This window comes from Pogoniulus pusillus, chromosome 19 (assembly GCF_015220805.1).
Source record: "Pogoniulus pusillus isolate bPogPus1 chromosome 19, bPogPus1.pri, whole genome shotgun sequence".
Classification (NCBI taxonomy): Eukaryota; Metazoa; Chordata; class Aves; order Piciformes; family Lybiidae; genus Pogoniulus; species Pogoniulus pusillus.
In genome coordinates, this window is record NC_087282.1 from 9,335,837 (window position 1) to 9,352,165 (window position 16,329).

Below are 16,329 nucleotides of genomic sequence, written 5' to 3' on the forward strand. Positions count from 1 at the left end.
CTGGTTACATTTCTCTTTTTCCACACTAATGACTCTCTATTTGTCCATGTCAAAATATTACTCTGCAGTGGCATGGCATATTTAAGTGGTGACACACATCAAAGCTTATGGAAAGCTTGCTGTTAATTAGAAACTTAATCAGCTAAATTTATGATACAGGCTGGCTGACAAGTCATAAGGATGATGTTCACCTCTTACTCTGCAGTTACCAGTAAATTAAACACCACACCTGGACACCGTGATAGTTTGCATCATTCATCTTCTCTCTCTTACTTGCTCTGAGCACTGAAGATGCCCCTCACTCCCACTCATTGTATTACCCTAAAGATCTCCTGCCTGACCCAGACAGGACCAACACCTTTTGCTCATCACAGGCAGGAGCCAGAAGCGAGCCACATACCTGGGGACTGATGTTAGGTATGTTAAGACCTTAGATACGATCTCCTCGGGCACCTCGTTGAAGCTAGCGTTGTCAGGGAGGGTGATAATCCAAGATTTGTCTTTCCCTCGGCCACCTGGAACAAAGACAAGGATGCTTCCCTGGGTGTGCTTTCAAGGAGGGCCAGCAGCAAAGCTCAGGTCCACCAGTCAGGTCAGTATACACCCTGGCATGGCTATAGAGGACTTTTTCCATCACCAGAAGAGCAAAACAGGGCCAAATCCTGTTTCTGGTTTCAAGCACAGCACACAGGTGGTAGAAACAGATGTCAGGCATCAGATACTTCCTTTATTTACTGAGTGCACTTTGTATGGGACAGCAAAAGAAGCCAGAAAAGCAAGGACAAATCAGCACACTGGTCTGGAACCTACAGAAATGCATTTCAAAGCATAACACTTCTTAATGCATGGAGTGTTTGAAGGTAAGACTATTTTAAAGTACGGCTCAAGACAGAAACTTAGGCTGTTCTTTCCAATTGCCTTTATGTTTTATTAACAACATTCTTAGTGGCACTAGAGACTACCTGATGGATAACATCCCATCTGGAGTGTCATTTAGCCAAACAGAGTAGATGTTCATCTGGAGCACTGAATCACTGCACAGTGAGATTCTGGAGAGGTTTATTGTACTCACCAGAAAGAAAAGCAAACTCTTTCATCAAATCATCGCTGATGTCCTTTGCACAGATGGGTACTGTGGTTTCTGTGGGGAGGACAAAAAGCAAAAGCAGTAGTCAAAAGGAAACAAAAGGCTAAAGCAAACATAGAATCAACCAGGTTGGAAGAGATCTCCAAGCTCATCCAGTCCAACCAGCCCTTATCTAATCAACTAGACCATGGCACTAAGTGCCTCATCCAGTCTTTTGCTGAACACTTCAACATGTGTATTGATGTGTGAACTCCAAGGTGGGACTTGAACCCAGGTTCCCAAAACAAACAAGCTCAGGTATAGTCTGAGGGTAGTAAAAAACAACAATAGGTTGCCCAGTTTGGTGGTAGATGCCTCATCCCTGGAAACATTCCAGGTCAGGTTGGATGGGGCTGTGAGCACTCTGCCCTAGCTGAAGATGTCCCTGCTCTCTGCAGGGAGTCAGACTAGATGACCTTTAAAAGTCCCTTCTAACCCAACCCATTCTCTGATTCAATGATAAATTAGATATGAAATTTCCTAACAAAGGCTGATAGTTCTCCCAGAAACTGATGTTTCTAATGGCTCTAAGAGGACAAATGCCACAGGTCAGCAGCAAATGTACTCTATCAAATGTGCTAAGGGGGCACTGCTGGGAGCTGGATATCTTTCCCCTCACCAAGGCATCTCCAATGTTAATTTTTGTGTTTTGGAATTTCACTCCTTTGTTTTGCAAATTTCCCCAGTGCTTCCTAGGCTTGGTAGAGTCCTGGGCTTAGCTTTCCACTGGGAACAGCAGCAGCCACTGCTGGGTTGGGTTTTCAGACTGTTAAGAGTCTTTAATTTTGAGCAAATAAGCTTCAGAAATCATGCTTTCATCTGGCACAGGGCCACATGCACTGGAAAAGCTGTTCTTAGGTTCAGTTATTAGATTTCTTTCTAATTAAATAATGGGAGAGGCTGTTCAATACCATATTTAGCACACTGACCACTTCAGGGGCACTGAAGCAGATCAGATCAACATAACTGATTTTCACCTTTCCCTGGGAGAAGGAAAGGAGGGGGGGAAAAAACCAAACCAGACTGACTGAACACAAGAGATGCTTCTAGCTGGTAGACATTTTTCTGGATTACCTGTAAATGGAACAATAGCTCAAAATTAAACATCCCTGTTCCTGCAAATAAATGTTCTTAAGGAACATCTATACGGATTAAAGTCTTTGTGCTTTCTGATGATCACATTTTAAACGCTGATTATTTGAACAGGGCTGGTCCCAGGGAGCAATCTTTTAGCTGTTTTAAAAATCACACAGTCTGCACACTTCAGAACACTCCAACATCATCAATATTTATTCTGTTTTACTTTCCCAGAAGCTTTCTGGTCATTTCTACTTCAGGATTTTTCAAGCCTTTAAGCAGCTGCAGAGAGCTGCAGCACCCTGGTTCTGATATAAGGGAAATCAAGGAATGCTGGTAGAAAGGTCTCATAGACTGGATGCTCAGTTTGAGGGCGTCTGTGACAAACCATAAAATACCAAACTTTGTAGAGATTAATCAGTTGATAATATGCAAACCTAAACAAGGGCTACTGTAGAAGTGTCTGCAGCTACTCATTGGAGATCTGTGATAAGCAGTCTTGTAAAGAGCCAGGCCTGCAGGGCCTACTAAGAAAAGCAGGAAGGAGATAAAGGAGAAGCAGGGATATCCTGACATCAGCCACAAAGCAGGGTCTGCTGACCAGAGATGAGAAACATCTTGGGAGGAAGACTGTGAGGGATGTTCATCATCTTGAGTACTGTGTTCAGTTTTGGGCTCCCCAGTTGAAGAGGGACAGGCATCTGCTGGAGAGAGTCTAGCAGAGGGCGAGGAGGATGATGAGGGGACTTTAGGGCATGGCTGATGAAGAGAGGCTGAGAGACCTGGGGCTGTTTAGTCTGGAAAAGAGAAGACTGAGAGGGGATTTGATAAATGTTTATCAATATCTGAGGGCTGGCCAGGAGAGGGGGGACAGGCTCTGCTCACTTGCTCCCTGGGCTAGGACAAGGAGCAATGGGTGTAAGTTGCAGCACAGGAGGTTCCAGCTCAACACAAGGGGGAACTTCTTTACTGTAAGGGTCCCAGAGCACTGGCACAGGCTGCCCAGAGAGGTTGTGGAGTTTCCTTCTCTGGAGACTTTCAAGGCCTGTGCTCCTCTGTGATCTGTGTTAGATAGGATTGTCCTGCTCTGGCAGGGCAGTTGGACTTGATGATCTCCTTGGGTCCCTTTCAACCCCTAACATCCTGTGATCCTGTGATAAACATTCCAGACCAGCAGGGTTGGAACTGGGACAGAGAATGAAAAAATACCTATGTCAATGAACTCCAAGAAATAACTGTATTAACTCTACCTCTTATTATGAATATGCATGATCTTGTGACATTAACTGTGGCTTGTGCCAACATGGGGTGTGCAGAACTGATGGAGCCATCCTGCCTGCACCCAGCACTCTGCATGAGTTTCGAGGTTCATTTCACAGGCCAGTTCAGAGCTACTTGAGCTGGGACAACTCTGCCTCCTGCAGTCCCCCCACAGCCACAAGCTTCTCTCTGCTCTTCCACCCTCACATTTCTGGTTTGTCCTCTTGTAGACAAAAATGTTATTTTTGTTTGTTAAAGATCAAGCCTCAGGTCCTCACTGGCATCTACAGAAGCATTCTTGATTTTAACAAGTGTCAGAATGTGTTGCAGTAAGAAATAAAGTCTGCCTTGCAAGATACTTCACATACTTCTCTCCCATTCAAACTACTTCACCTAAGCTGAGGACAAGCAGCAGCAGGAGATTTCTTCTCTAGTAGTTCATTTTTTTGGACAATTTTAGACTGCTAAAAATCACATTTAATAACTTAATAATCTCCAACACATGAAAGTTGATGATGTTAAACATGAGGGTCTTGGGAAACAGAAGACAAAAGCCCACATGCAGCAAACAGGCTGGGGAAAAAAAAGAGGTTAACCTTTGCATGGTAAAAAAGAAATTAAGAAGTTTCACTGGGCATTTTCTCACTGAGAACAAACAAACAACTTGCAGCCTTAAACTAAGCTGGAGACAACCACAGTTGGAAAAAAAGGTGCATTTTTCCACAGATGTTTTCAACCCATGCATTCTAAAATGAAACAGCACCCTCAAAGTGCATGCTTTAACCCCAGAGTCTGGTGCTTCTTCTGTCACATCTCCCTTGAGTCTTGGGGTCCATGACCCCAGTGATCTTCACATAAATAGCAACACCCAATTGATGTTTTAATCCAGACTGTGCTGGGGGGGGGGAGGGGGGGGAGGCTGCAGTAGGACGAGCTGTGCTGTGCCTTCTGTAAACATGGGTGCAGGCCAAGACCACCCCACACAGCCCATCAGCTGGGCAAGTACCACCAGGGCCATGATGGCAAGTGGCCCTGGCATTTTTGGGATTGAGGTGCAAAGCACCATACAACAGGTTGCCAGCATGACCAGGAGTCATAGTTTCCAGCAAGCACCTTGCTTCTCAACATTTTATTCATCTGGAAGTTTCATCCTTGAGTTTGGCACAGAGGTGGAAGGCCAGATTCCTACAGCACCCTTAGGGCTCTGAGCCTCTCCTTTCCCACGGAAAAAGGGCCCTCAACACCTTCAGAAAATCAGACCCTTCTGAGCACTTCTATGCTGAGCACCCAAAATAACTACGTGGGAGTACTTCACCCCAGGCAATGAAGGCTTGAGGAACACTTCCCTTACAAACCCTCTCCATCTCCTGTGGGCTAGGAGAACCCAAGGAGCAAAGGAGAAGCAGGATGGCTGCCATTTGATAAGGTCAAGGCACAACAACAGGCTGATTGTGGTCTCATTAGAGCTGCTCCTTGGCCAACTCATCACTCGCTCTGCCTTGGCCACTGAACAAAACCTCTTGAGCAAAATGTTGAGGAAAATGAAGCGCTGGCATGGACCTCACCAGTGTGTTGTTGTTTTGCCTGCAGCGCATCAGTTGGATGCTGCTATGAACCCTGCACAGAAGCATGGCCTCTGTCCTCAAACACTGACCTCTGGATAAAGAGCAGAGAAAGGCAGTGGGGCACCAAAGACATCCGCCTCTCAAACAAAGCTCCAGTTGATGCTCCTGAGCAAACTGGGGATTTCTTATTTGCAGAACACTCTTGGAACAGGATAGAAAAGACCCTGAGGTACTGCCCAGCACTGAACAGCACTGCTTCTGCACAAGATGGAGGGGAATCAAGGTTTCATTCAAGCCTAACTCTTTTCTGATGAAAAAGAGGCTTTGTCATCAGCAGCTACTAGACAACAGAGATGTGCTGTTACAAAATCAAGCTTGAACCCCCCTGCCATGTCACTGCATCCCTGAGCACTTGACAAACCACTCTGCCATCCCCACACTTGGTATGACTACAGGCTTTAGGGTCCTGCTGGAAACAAGCAGCACCTGGATGATCAACTGTCACAATAGCACAGTGTCAGTTTTTTATCTAGGCTCCAAACTGAGTATTTATAAAACGCTGCTGCAGTTAGCACATTTAGAGACTCCTCCACAGAGGAGACTGTTGCCATGACACAGTTTTGGAGGATACATGAAGCTAAGCATGGAAAAGACAAAGGGGCATTACAGAACTCTCTACTCTGCTGAGAAGAACTGATGTGGCTCATCAGGGAATCCCTCTGACTACTCTGTGCCCATCATTTGGTTTGCACAGCCCAGAACACATTGCTAGGACCTCTCATAGGAACTTATCTCCAGGCCACAGCATGGAGTGCAGTTGTAAGAACAACTCAAGCATGGTGGGACTACCACACCTGGAAGAGGTCTGTGGTGACATTCAGAGAGGGGACAGCTACAGTATGAGTCCAAATTCGTCTTGTAAACCTCAGTTAAACTCTGAGGTGCCTTGCTCTTTGGTAACTGCTGTTTTCTTTCCTTTTCCAGCCTTTGCAGGTCCACAGCAGCTGTGTGACACGTCTGCCCAGTGGATGTAACAGTGCCTTAGACTTGACAACACTGACCAAATATTGTTTGCAGCTATCCAACCCATTTAGAGACAGTTTTGTTGTGAAAGAATCTTTTCATGTAAAGGTTGCTGCTGTAGTCTGGGAAACAAAACTGAAGTGAAATTAAATGGAAAGGGTAAAGGATCACATTGAGCTTCTTGTTCTCTGCTTGATCTGCTTGTTCTCTGCTGCTTATCCATTTGAACAGCTACACCCAACAAAGCAGCATGTTTTTGGTGGCAAGGCAGCCTGCACACCAGTGCATTTACAACCTATTTACACTTCTCTTGGTGATTTTCTGGGGTAATCATGGTCATCAGCCACCATCTGTCCTAGGCTGTCCCACCACAGCAAGGTCCACCTGTCTCCAAAAGTTCCTCTGAGGTTAGCACCACCTGTAACACAGACCCACACAAACCAGCAGTATTTGCAGGAAGGTCTGGTGCTTGGGAAGTCTCAGTGAAAAGGGTCTCTTCCAATTGCCACGAGCACCCTGTCCAAGGCCAGCCCTGCTGTGAGCCTCCCAGAACAGCTGATGGAGCACAGGCTAGGCTGCCCATGAGGATTAAGACATCCTGTCTGATCAGATCTGCACAAGAACAGGAAGAGAATCATACAATCAACTACATTGGAAGAGACCTCCAAGCTCAGCCAGTCCAACCTAGCACCCAGCCCTAGCCAATCAACCAGACCATGGCACTAAGTGCCCCAGACAGGCTTGGCTTCAACATCTTCAGCCACGGTGACTCCACCACCTCCCTGGGCAGCCCATTCCAATGCCAATCACTCTCTCTGCCAACAACTTCCTCCTAACATCCAGCCTAGACCTCCCCTGGCACAATCTGAGACTGTGTCTCCTTGTTCTGTTGCTGCTTGCCTGGCAGAAGAGCCCAACCCCACCTGGCTACAGCCTCCCTTCAGGTAGTTGTAGACAGCAATGAGCTCTGCCCTGAGCCTCCCCTTCTGCAGGCTGCACACCCCCAGCTTCCTCAGCCTCTCCTCACAGGGCTGTGCTCCAGGCCCCTCACCAGCTGCCCTTGGCCTTGTTCAATCTCACCCCAGTGGCCTCTGCCCACCCATCCAGCCTGCCCAGGCTCCTCTGCAGGGCTCTCCTACCCTCCAACAGATCCACACCTGCTCCTAGCTTGGTGTCACCTGCAAACTTACTGGTGATGGACTCAATCCCCTGCTCCAGATTACCAATAAAGATTCTGAAGAGGCCCAGGCGCAGCACTGACCCCTGTGGCACACTGGGCACCAGCTGGCTCTGGGCCCAGCCCTCCAGCCAGTTCTGAACCCAATGGCTTTCAGACAGAAACCTCTCAGAGCTTAACGACCCAACCACAACCCAGCACAACACAGAGAGGCCTGCTTGGCTTCTCCTCCTGAAGCTGATCACTCTGAGAAGTAAAGATTCACTGGGGCAAAGAGCAGTCCTGTGCCTGAGAAGAAAGGCCAACGTACGACACTTCAGTGTCCTCTCACAGGCTCACAGGATGTCAGGGGCTGGAAGGGACCCAAGGAGATCAGAGAGTCCTGTCCCCCGACAGAGCAGGACAGTCCTATCTAGCACAGATCACAGAGGAGCACATCCAGACAGGCCTGGAAAGGCTCCAGGGAAGGAGACTCCACAACCTCTCTGGGCAGCCTGTGACAGAGCTCTGGGACCCTTGCAGTAAAGAAGTTCCCCCTTGTGTTGAGCTGGAACCTCCTGTGCTGCAGCTTACACCCATTGCTCCTTGTCCTATCCCAGGGAGCAGTGAGCAGAGCCTGTCCCTCCTCCTGGCAGCCTTCAGATACTGATAAACAGTTATTAAATCCCCTCTCAGTCTTCTCTTCTCCAGGCTAAATAGGCCCATGTCCCTCAGCCTCTCCTCATCAGACAAGCCCTGCAGTGCCCTAATCCTCCTAGCCCTCCTCTGGACCCTCTCCAGCAGATCCCTGTCCCTCTTCAACTGGGAAGCCCAAAACTGAACACAGTATTCAAGATGAGGTCTCAGCAGGGCAGAGTGGAGCGAGTAGGAGAACCTCCCTTGATCTGCAGGACAGACTCATCCTAATACACCCCAGGATCCCCTTGGCCTTCTTGGCCAGCAGGGCACATTGCTGTGCCATGGGTAACTTCTTAGCCCCCAGGACTCCCAGGTCCCTCTCCACAGGGCTGCTCTCCAGCAGTCACCTCCCAGCCTGTACTGGTGCAGTTTATTATTCCTCCCCAGATGCAGGACTCTGCACTTGTCCTTGTTGAACCTCATTTGGTTCCTCTGTGCCCAGCTCTCCAGTCTGTCCAGGTCTCTCTGGATGGCCACACAGCCTTCAGCTGCACCAGCCAAGCCTCCCAGCTTGGTGTCACATCAGCAAACTTGCTGAGCACACACTCCGTGCCCTCAGCTCACTCCAGATTGCTACACCCACTCCCAAGGCGGGACCCTGCAGCCCATGGCTAGGGGCACTCACTGTAGATAAGAACAGTTTCAGTTGACATGTAATTATCTGCAAAATGTCAGGAGCTCCTCCAGGAAGAATGACAGAAACCCATCCCACAGCAGCCTGCTGCAGGAAAGCTGAGTCCCCAGCACCGCAGCGTGGTCCCAGCCAGCGAGCCTCACTTTATTTTCTCACTGAGCAACTTCAAAAGACTTTGAATTCAACCCAAATACACCATGAGAGTCACCAAATGGTGGAGGTTGGAAAGGACCTCTGGAGGTCATCCAGTCCAACCTCCCTGATAAAGCAGTGTCACCTAAAGCAGGTTAACCAGGTGCAGCTCCTCTTGTCCTAGCACTTGTTAGGAGGGAGAACAGACCCACACCCATCTCTCTCCAACCTTCTTTCAGGCAGTTTCAGGGAGTTTCTCCAACTAAACAATCCCAGTTCCCTCAGGTGCTCCTCACCAGCACTGTTTGGCACAGCCTCCACCAGCTTCATTTCCCTTCTCTTAACATGGTCCAGGCACCTCAGTGGGCTTCTTGGAGCGAGGGGCCCGAAACTGAAGGCAGGACTCAAGGTGTGGCCTCAGCGGTGCCGAGCACAGGGGACAATCTCCTCCTGGCTGCACTGTTGCCGATTCAGAGCAGGATGCTGTTGGCCTTCGTGGCCACTTGGGCACACACTGGCTCACATTCAGCCAGCTGACCACCAACACTCCCAGGTCCTTTTCTGCCAGGACAACCTTGAGCCACTCTGCCCTAAGCCTGTAGTTTTGCATGGGGTTGTTGCGACCCAAGTGCAAGATCCAGCACTTGGCCTTGTTAAATCCTCCAGGTGTGCCCTCACCATTGTCCCTATCCACACACCATGTCCAGAAAGCAAGACAGAGAGAGCTATTAAAGAAAAGCATACCACTTTATACTGTCTGGAGAGCTGCCCTCCTCTGAGCAGCACACGGGCATGAGGTCTGCACAAAGTCTGTCCAACAGCACAGCACAAAGTGACAAAGTGCCTGGCCCTGGCAGCAGGGCAGGAGCAGGAAGGCACACAGGCTGCTGCTGTTACTGCCCATGCATCACTTTCACCCAGTATCTTCTGGGATCACACTCCAGATGCATCAACTCCAAGTAGTGGCTTCTCCAACAACCTCATATCTGGAGTAGGATCCCAATTTCCACACAGAATCACAGAGTGGGTTTGGTTGGAAAAGGCCTTTAAGACCACCAAGCCCAACCATTCTCTAACTGTACCAAGGCTGGTTCCAAAACGCATTTCTCAGCCCAGCATCTCTGTTTCTTTCAAACACCTCCAGGGATGGGGATTCAACCACCTCCCCGGGCAGCCTGTTCCAGTGTTTGAGAACCCTTTCAGGGAAGAAGCTTCTTCTGAGATCCAACACAAACATCCCCCTGGTGTGCTTTGACACTTGTTTCTCACTGGATCCACCTCTCTGTCCTGCTCCATACCTGCCCAGGAGCAGGACACAAGGCTGTGTACACACAGAGCAGGGGTTTGCACAGTTTGCTCATGGGAACCAGAGCCAGGAGGGGCTGGTGGCTGGCTTGAAGGCACAACACTGACGGAGGTGCCATGCCAAACTGCACGTTCATTGAACAATGTGTAGCTGACAATAGGACATTGTTTTCTTTAACAAGACCTGTTTTATTCACCAAAACACGATTTACTGGACCTGGTCTGAGCAGAGAACCAACAGCCAAGGTCCTGAAGCTGCTTCCTGGCTTTAAGATTAAACTCTTGAGTAGCCAGGAGCAAATCATTACTCCCCTGGCTCCAATTCCTCATTTGCAAACTGCAATGGGCACAAGTGCCAGCAGGGCATGGTGTTAGCAAGGGAGCACCAGCATGTCAGAAAAGACTCCTGCAGCCCTTCTTCCTCAAGCTGATGGAGGTGTCCACATCCATACATGTTGTGTGAGAGCTGGCACCAAAAGGCAGGTGTTTTTTCCCTACATGTGAGTTTGCAGCACAATGGCTCACAGGGGGACTCACAGATCCCACAGCAGGGATATCTAAAGGGCAGAACAGCAGAGGATCCTGGTGGTAAAAGATATTCCTACTCAGTTCCATCAGCCATTCAGAGCTGCAGAAGATATGGGAGTTAACAGTCCTATGCTGCAATTACACCTTTATAGCTGAGGTAACATCCTGGGGCCAGATTTCATAGAATCATAGAATCAACCAGGTTGGAAGAGATCTCCAAGATCATCCAGTCCAACCTAGCACCCAGCCCTGGCCAATCAACCAGACCATGGCACTAAGTGCCTCATCCAGGCTTTGCTTCAACACCTCCAACAACAGTCTCCACCACCTCCCTGGGCAGCCCATTCCAATGCCAATCACTCTCTCTGACAACAACTTCCTAACAACATCCAGCCTACACCTCCCCCAGCACAACTTTAGACTGTGTCCCCTTCTTCTGTTGCTGCTTGCCTGGCAGAAGAGACCAACCCCACCTGGCTACAGCCTTCTTTCAGGCAGTTGTAGACAGCAATGAGCTCTGCCCTGAGCTTCCTCTTCTGCAGGCTGCACACCCCAGCTCCCTCAGCCTCTCCTCACAGGGCTGTGCTTGAGGCCCCTCTCCAGCTTCGTTGCCCTTCTCTGGACACATTCCAGTATCTCAACATCTCTCTTGAACTGAGGAGACCAGAACTGGACACAGCACTCAAGGTGTGGCCCGAGCAGTGCTGAGCACAGGGGAAGAATAACCTCCCTTGTCCTGCTGGCCACACTGCTCCTAAGCCAGGCCAGGATGCCATTGGGTCTTTAGGCCACCTGGACACACTGCTGACTTATCTTCAGTTACTATCTACCAGTACTCTCAGGTCCCTTTCTTCCTGGCTGCTCTCCAGCCATTCTGTCCCCAGCCTGTAGTGCTGCTTGGGGTTGTTGTGGCCAAAGTGTAGAACCCTGCACTTGTCCTTCTTCAGTCTCATCCCATTTTGACCTGTGGAGACCTTCTCCCCATGTGAGGAATAGCCTCACGTAAAGCACACCCTGCATCAAACAGATCTTCTCTCCATGCCCAGAAAGTTCCAGTTGCTAAAGAAACTTACAGACTTCATGGTGCTAAGTGCAAAAACAGCTGTGGTCCTCTTCTGCATTTGCAAGTGATCTCAGGTATGCTGTAGAAGATGTATGTGTGTTCATTAGTCATTTCTAACAGCAGCTCTGAGCAGCACAGCCCCTTCTATGCACCAAAATCATGGTCAGTCGCTCAAGTATCCATCCCTGACACATAACCACTCCTATATCTGGAGGTATCTGTAGCAAAGATGAGGTCCTGTTGCTGTCCTGGGAATTCATGTGGAGTAGAAGCACCTTTAGCCACCTCAGGTGTAAGAACAACAATTTCTGCAGCTGCACTAAAGCCTGGCACACTCACCAGTTTGTAATCCCAGGTGGTGCAGCCATTCCCTGTGCCAAGCCAGCGACACAAAAGACCCATTAAATAGTCATGGCAGAAAGCTTCAGTAACACCCTCGGCTGCTGCAAGCTCCTTTGTCCCCTCTGTGCCCGTGGGGACAGCTCATACCTCATGGTGCAGGGGCTGCACAGGAGCATCTGCATCCCCTGAGCCTAGGGCTCAGCCTGCAGCACCTGGATTGTAATTGCAGCCAGATGAAGGCAGGTTTTCATCTGGAGAGGAAGGTCAGCCATGAGTTTAGGTGTAGAAATGCCTCATGTTCTGGAAAACATGATGGATTGATCCCAAGGAAGATCACAGAATCATGGAATGCCTTGAGTTGGAAGGGACTGTAAAGATGATCTAGTTCCAACCCCTCTGCCACAGGCAGGGACACCTCCCACTTAGACCAGGTTGCTCAAAGTCTCATTCAGCCTGATCTTAGACACTTCCAGAAATGAGAAGCCCACAGCTTCTCTCGGCAACCTATTCCAGTGTCTCACCATCCTCATAAAGCACTTTTTCCTAACATCCAATTTAAATCTACCCTGCTCTAGTTTAAAACCATTGCCCCTTGTTCTGTCATCACAGACCCTTATAAACAGTCCCTCCCCAGTAGAACCCTTCAGGTACTGGAAGGATGCTCTGAGGTCTCCCTGGAGCCTTCTCTTCTTCAGGCTGAACAGACCCAACTCCCTCAGCCTGTCCTCACAAGAGAGGTGCTCCAGTTCTCTGATCATCTTTGTGGCCTCCTCTGGACACTTTCCAACAGATCTGCCCCAGGAACATGGTGAGAGCTGCGGACAGGCAGGGTGTATTTAGAGGGAGCTGGTAGTTCTGCTGCTGGAAACACACTCTGGTCCCCAGGCTGCAGGTGGCAGTGAGGCCATCCCTGGAGCCAACAGCAGTCCAGGGATGCTGGCAGCCAGGCACGGGCAGCCCTCAGAGAGGTTGCTGTGGAGGCAAGTGTGCAATACGCCACCTCCTTCGGAGCCAGCCAGGACAACAGCAGCCACCTTGTCACCATTTCAAAGTCCCTGGCAAAGCCATTCCCTGCTGAGGACAGCCACCAGCACTGGCTCCCTGCTACAGCCACCACCCTCCATGGGCACATGGGCACAAATGCAGACCCTATTCCTGGACTGCCACAGTAAATGTCCTCATGTGAGCATGTCCCAGTGAAAATTGTGGCTTGAACTTGACCAGGAGCACCACCTCATGCCGCAGATAGGAAATCAAAGCAGTCACATCAGACAAGGAAACATCAAAAACATTCAGGGCTTCAGAAAGGCTGTGGAAAGACCCAGGAGGGTTAGGCCATCACATGGCACGATGGGTTGGTCACCATGCCTGGTTTGGCAACTGCTTAAATTATCCTTTGTCAGACTTGGGAAGATATTTTAAGGCAAGGCTCACTCTGTTTGCAAGCTCTTTCTTTTACTTCCTCCCAAACACCAGCTCCAGCACAGTGTAGGAGGCAGGATATGGCACCAGATGGTCCCTCCTTCTGACCCACAGGCTGTGCTTCTCCATTGAGGCTCCCAGGGCTTATCTGCAGTTGATGCCTCAGCACAGGCAGGCATCTCTCACCACCCGAATCTGGAAGTGTGCTTGGCTAAGAAACCATACAACAACAAAGGAGTGAAGCTTCCAAAAAACTAGAATGTCCTTTTCAAGAGGCTTAGATTTATGTACACAGGATCACAGGATGTTAGGGGTTGGAAGGGACTCAAAGAGATCATTCAGTCCAGATCCCCCTGCCAGAGCAGGACAATCCTATCTAACACAGATCACACAGGAACACATCCAGACAGGCATAGAAAGTCTCCTTAGAAGGACCTCCCTGGGCAGCCTGTTCCAGTGCTCTGTGACCCTTACACTAAAGAAGTTCCCCCTGTGTTGAGGCAGAACCTCTTTTGCTGCAACTCAGACCCATTGCTCCTTGTCCTAACTGAGGATAGGAGTACAAACACAACAGAAAACGCTGTGGATTTAAAGAATAAAGAAAAGCAATAGGGAGAAAATGTTAACTCAGCACAGCCCAGGCTTGTGGACCATCATCTAGGCAGCGTGCCTGTCCCATGGAAGAATGTCCTCACAGGACCAGCTGAATCATCACCTTACACGGGAGCTGACTGGGGCAGCCAAAGAGGGATCAGATGGCACCGGGTCCAGGCAATGCTGGATCAGGCCCCGTGGCTGAGCCTCTGAGCCTTGCAACACGAGCCTGCTCCTGGGCATCCCTCCAGCAACCGCTGGCAAGGAAACACCGGCTGGGAAAGAGCAGGAGCACCCAGGGCACCAGCACAGCCAGGGTCGCTCACCGGCACACAGAACCGGCAAAACCTCATTCCTGCTGACCACAGGCCATGGCTGCTGGCAGGACCAGGTGCAGCCAGGGAAGTATCCCAGACAAAAGTGCAGCCATTTGTCCCACATTCATAGGAAAGTCATCCTCTGGTACAGCATGGGGAGCTGGAGGGAGCAGAAGAGTCCTGCTCTGGCAGGGGGGTTGGACTCGATGGGTCCCTTGGGTCCCTTCCAACCCTTAATATCCTGTGATCCTGTGAGTCCCTGGAGTCAGGGCTGAGCAGTGCTGGCAGCAAGGAAGAGGATGCTCAGGGGAGATAAAAAGGTCCAGGGGGAATGTGAGGATCATGGAGGGTTTCTGGGGGGATATTTCTTCCAATCTAGGTTTAACAGCTGGCAAACTGTGGCAGCTTTACCCAGAAAAGGCAAAGCAAAACTAAGCTAAATAGCAACAAGGTTTACGTGTTATCTCCTGTTATCGCTGTGGCTAATCCACCAATATGAGAGAAGAAAACATTGGATGCTCTGATGTTTTCATGCCCAGTCAGAAAAGCTATCTTCTCACATCACCCCAAACTAAGCAAAAATCGGGAAGACAAAAGCCAGCTCAGCTGTACATGAATGTACATCTCTTGCAAGAAACATTAATAGAAGTTTCTCAACGCCCACCCCTGTGGATTCGAGAGCGGTGTGGGAGTCAAGAAGCTTGTTTCTAATACTGAGGAACTTCAATGTACTTTTAATTTTCTCCTGTTCCCAATTTCAGTCACTCTTCCCTCAGGGGAAGCTGAGGAAAGAGTTTACAGCTGTTTGCACACCAGCACCAAGCACATTTCCCAGCTGTGCAGGAGAAGGTGTGTCTAGCATCTGCCACCAGCACAGCCAATATAACCAGCATCCAGTCCAGAGCCTATTCAGCACAAAAGACATCCAAAGCCAAACAGAAACGTACAAACAGCACCAACTTGCCCACCATCATTCAGTACCATGCAAGCATTGCTTTTCCCAAGCCAAATTCCAGCTTTGTGCACAAAGTAACTCCTGGGAGACATAGGGGCAGTAAATCCTTGAGCTCCATCACCTGCCTAGGAACCTGGGATTAAGTTCACTGAAGTCACTGGAACAATTTGTTTGCTTTCATAGTCCTCCTAGCCAGGAAACTAACTCATAAGAGCCAGGCTCCCACAATGGCATCCCCTGGAAACTCAGGGCTGCTAAGAGAGGGAAACTAACTCCCATTTTTAATTCAGGAAAAGTTGAAATACTCAAATCTGGCATTCCCCTGCTGAGCCAAAGCACATCTCCACTTCCAGCTAACCACTTTCCTGCCACAGGAGAAAGGCAGTGGCATGGAAAGCAAGGAGAGGCAGGCATCACTGGTGTTCACTGTCTGTCTCACACCACCCAGCCCTCGGACAGACACCCACGGAGCAGTAGATGGGTAACTGCAGGTGCCCCGGGGAATTCCTGACTCAGCCTCACTGTAAAGCCCAGGCTAGCATCACCTGGGAGGAGAACAAGAGCAGGCACACCCAGCCACTTCCACCACAGCTCCTCACTCTCCTGTTCCTCTGCCCCTAACCTGACAAATAGCCTTCCATTTTACTGCATTAGGGTAGCTGGCAGATGAGACGATTAAGGCTCTGGCAGTGGAGCAAGCTGAGGGGGGCAAGCTGTGTTTGTTACACATGTGAAACGACCACCATCCCAGTAACATGTGCCAGTCAGCATGAAGCTGACCATTTGCAGGATGAGGCTGAGGGTACCTGCCCAAGTCCTACTTGCCCAAATCAACTTCAGCAAAAGGTTCCTGCCACAAGCAATATCCAAGTTCCAGACTCCTTGTCTCCAGGCACACAGGAGATGCTCCACGTCTCCAGGCATTCTCCAGTTTTAGCAGCAAAGATGCTGCTAAAGACTCATTCTTTCCCCCACCATATTTTACACCTCAGTTACTTCCCTCCCACACAGCCCTGCTGTCACTTCGCTTTTGTCCTGGTAAATGAATGATAAACCATTAAACGGTGTTTGTAGCAAGTGTGATGTAGGGAGAGGAAGCACCTCCCACATACTACTGACTGCTACCAGACT

General features: G+C 49.5%; 1 protein-coding gene across 3 annotated transcripts in view; it reads right to left on the reverse strand.

Moving 5' to 3' along the window:
• Positions 1 to 16,329, reverse strand: part of MCF2 (MCF.2 cell line derived transforming sequence) — a 73,364-nt gene that overhangs the window by 54,440 nt on the left and 2,595 nt on the right. For all 3 annotated transcript variants that reach the window (XM_064159160.1, XM_064159159.1, XM_064159162.1), the window contains exons 2-3: positions 1,073 to 1,141; positions 401 to 515 (exon numbers count right to left, since the gene is read on the reverse strand). In XM_064159160.1, the coding sequence (XP_064015230.1) occupies positions 401 to 515; positions 1,073 to 1,141 (184 nt within the window). The remainder of the gene's footprint in view (positions 1 to 400; positions 516 to 1,072; positions 1,142 to 16,329) is intronic.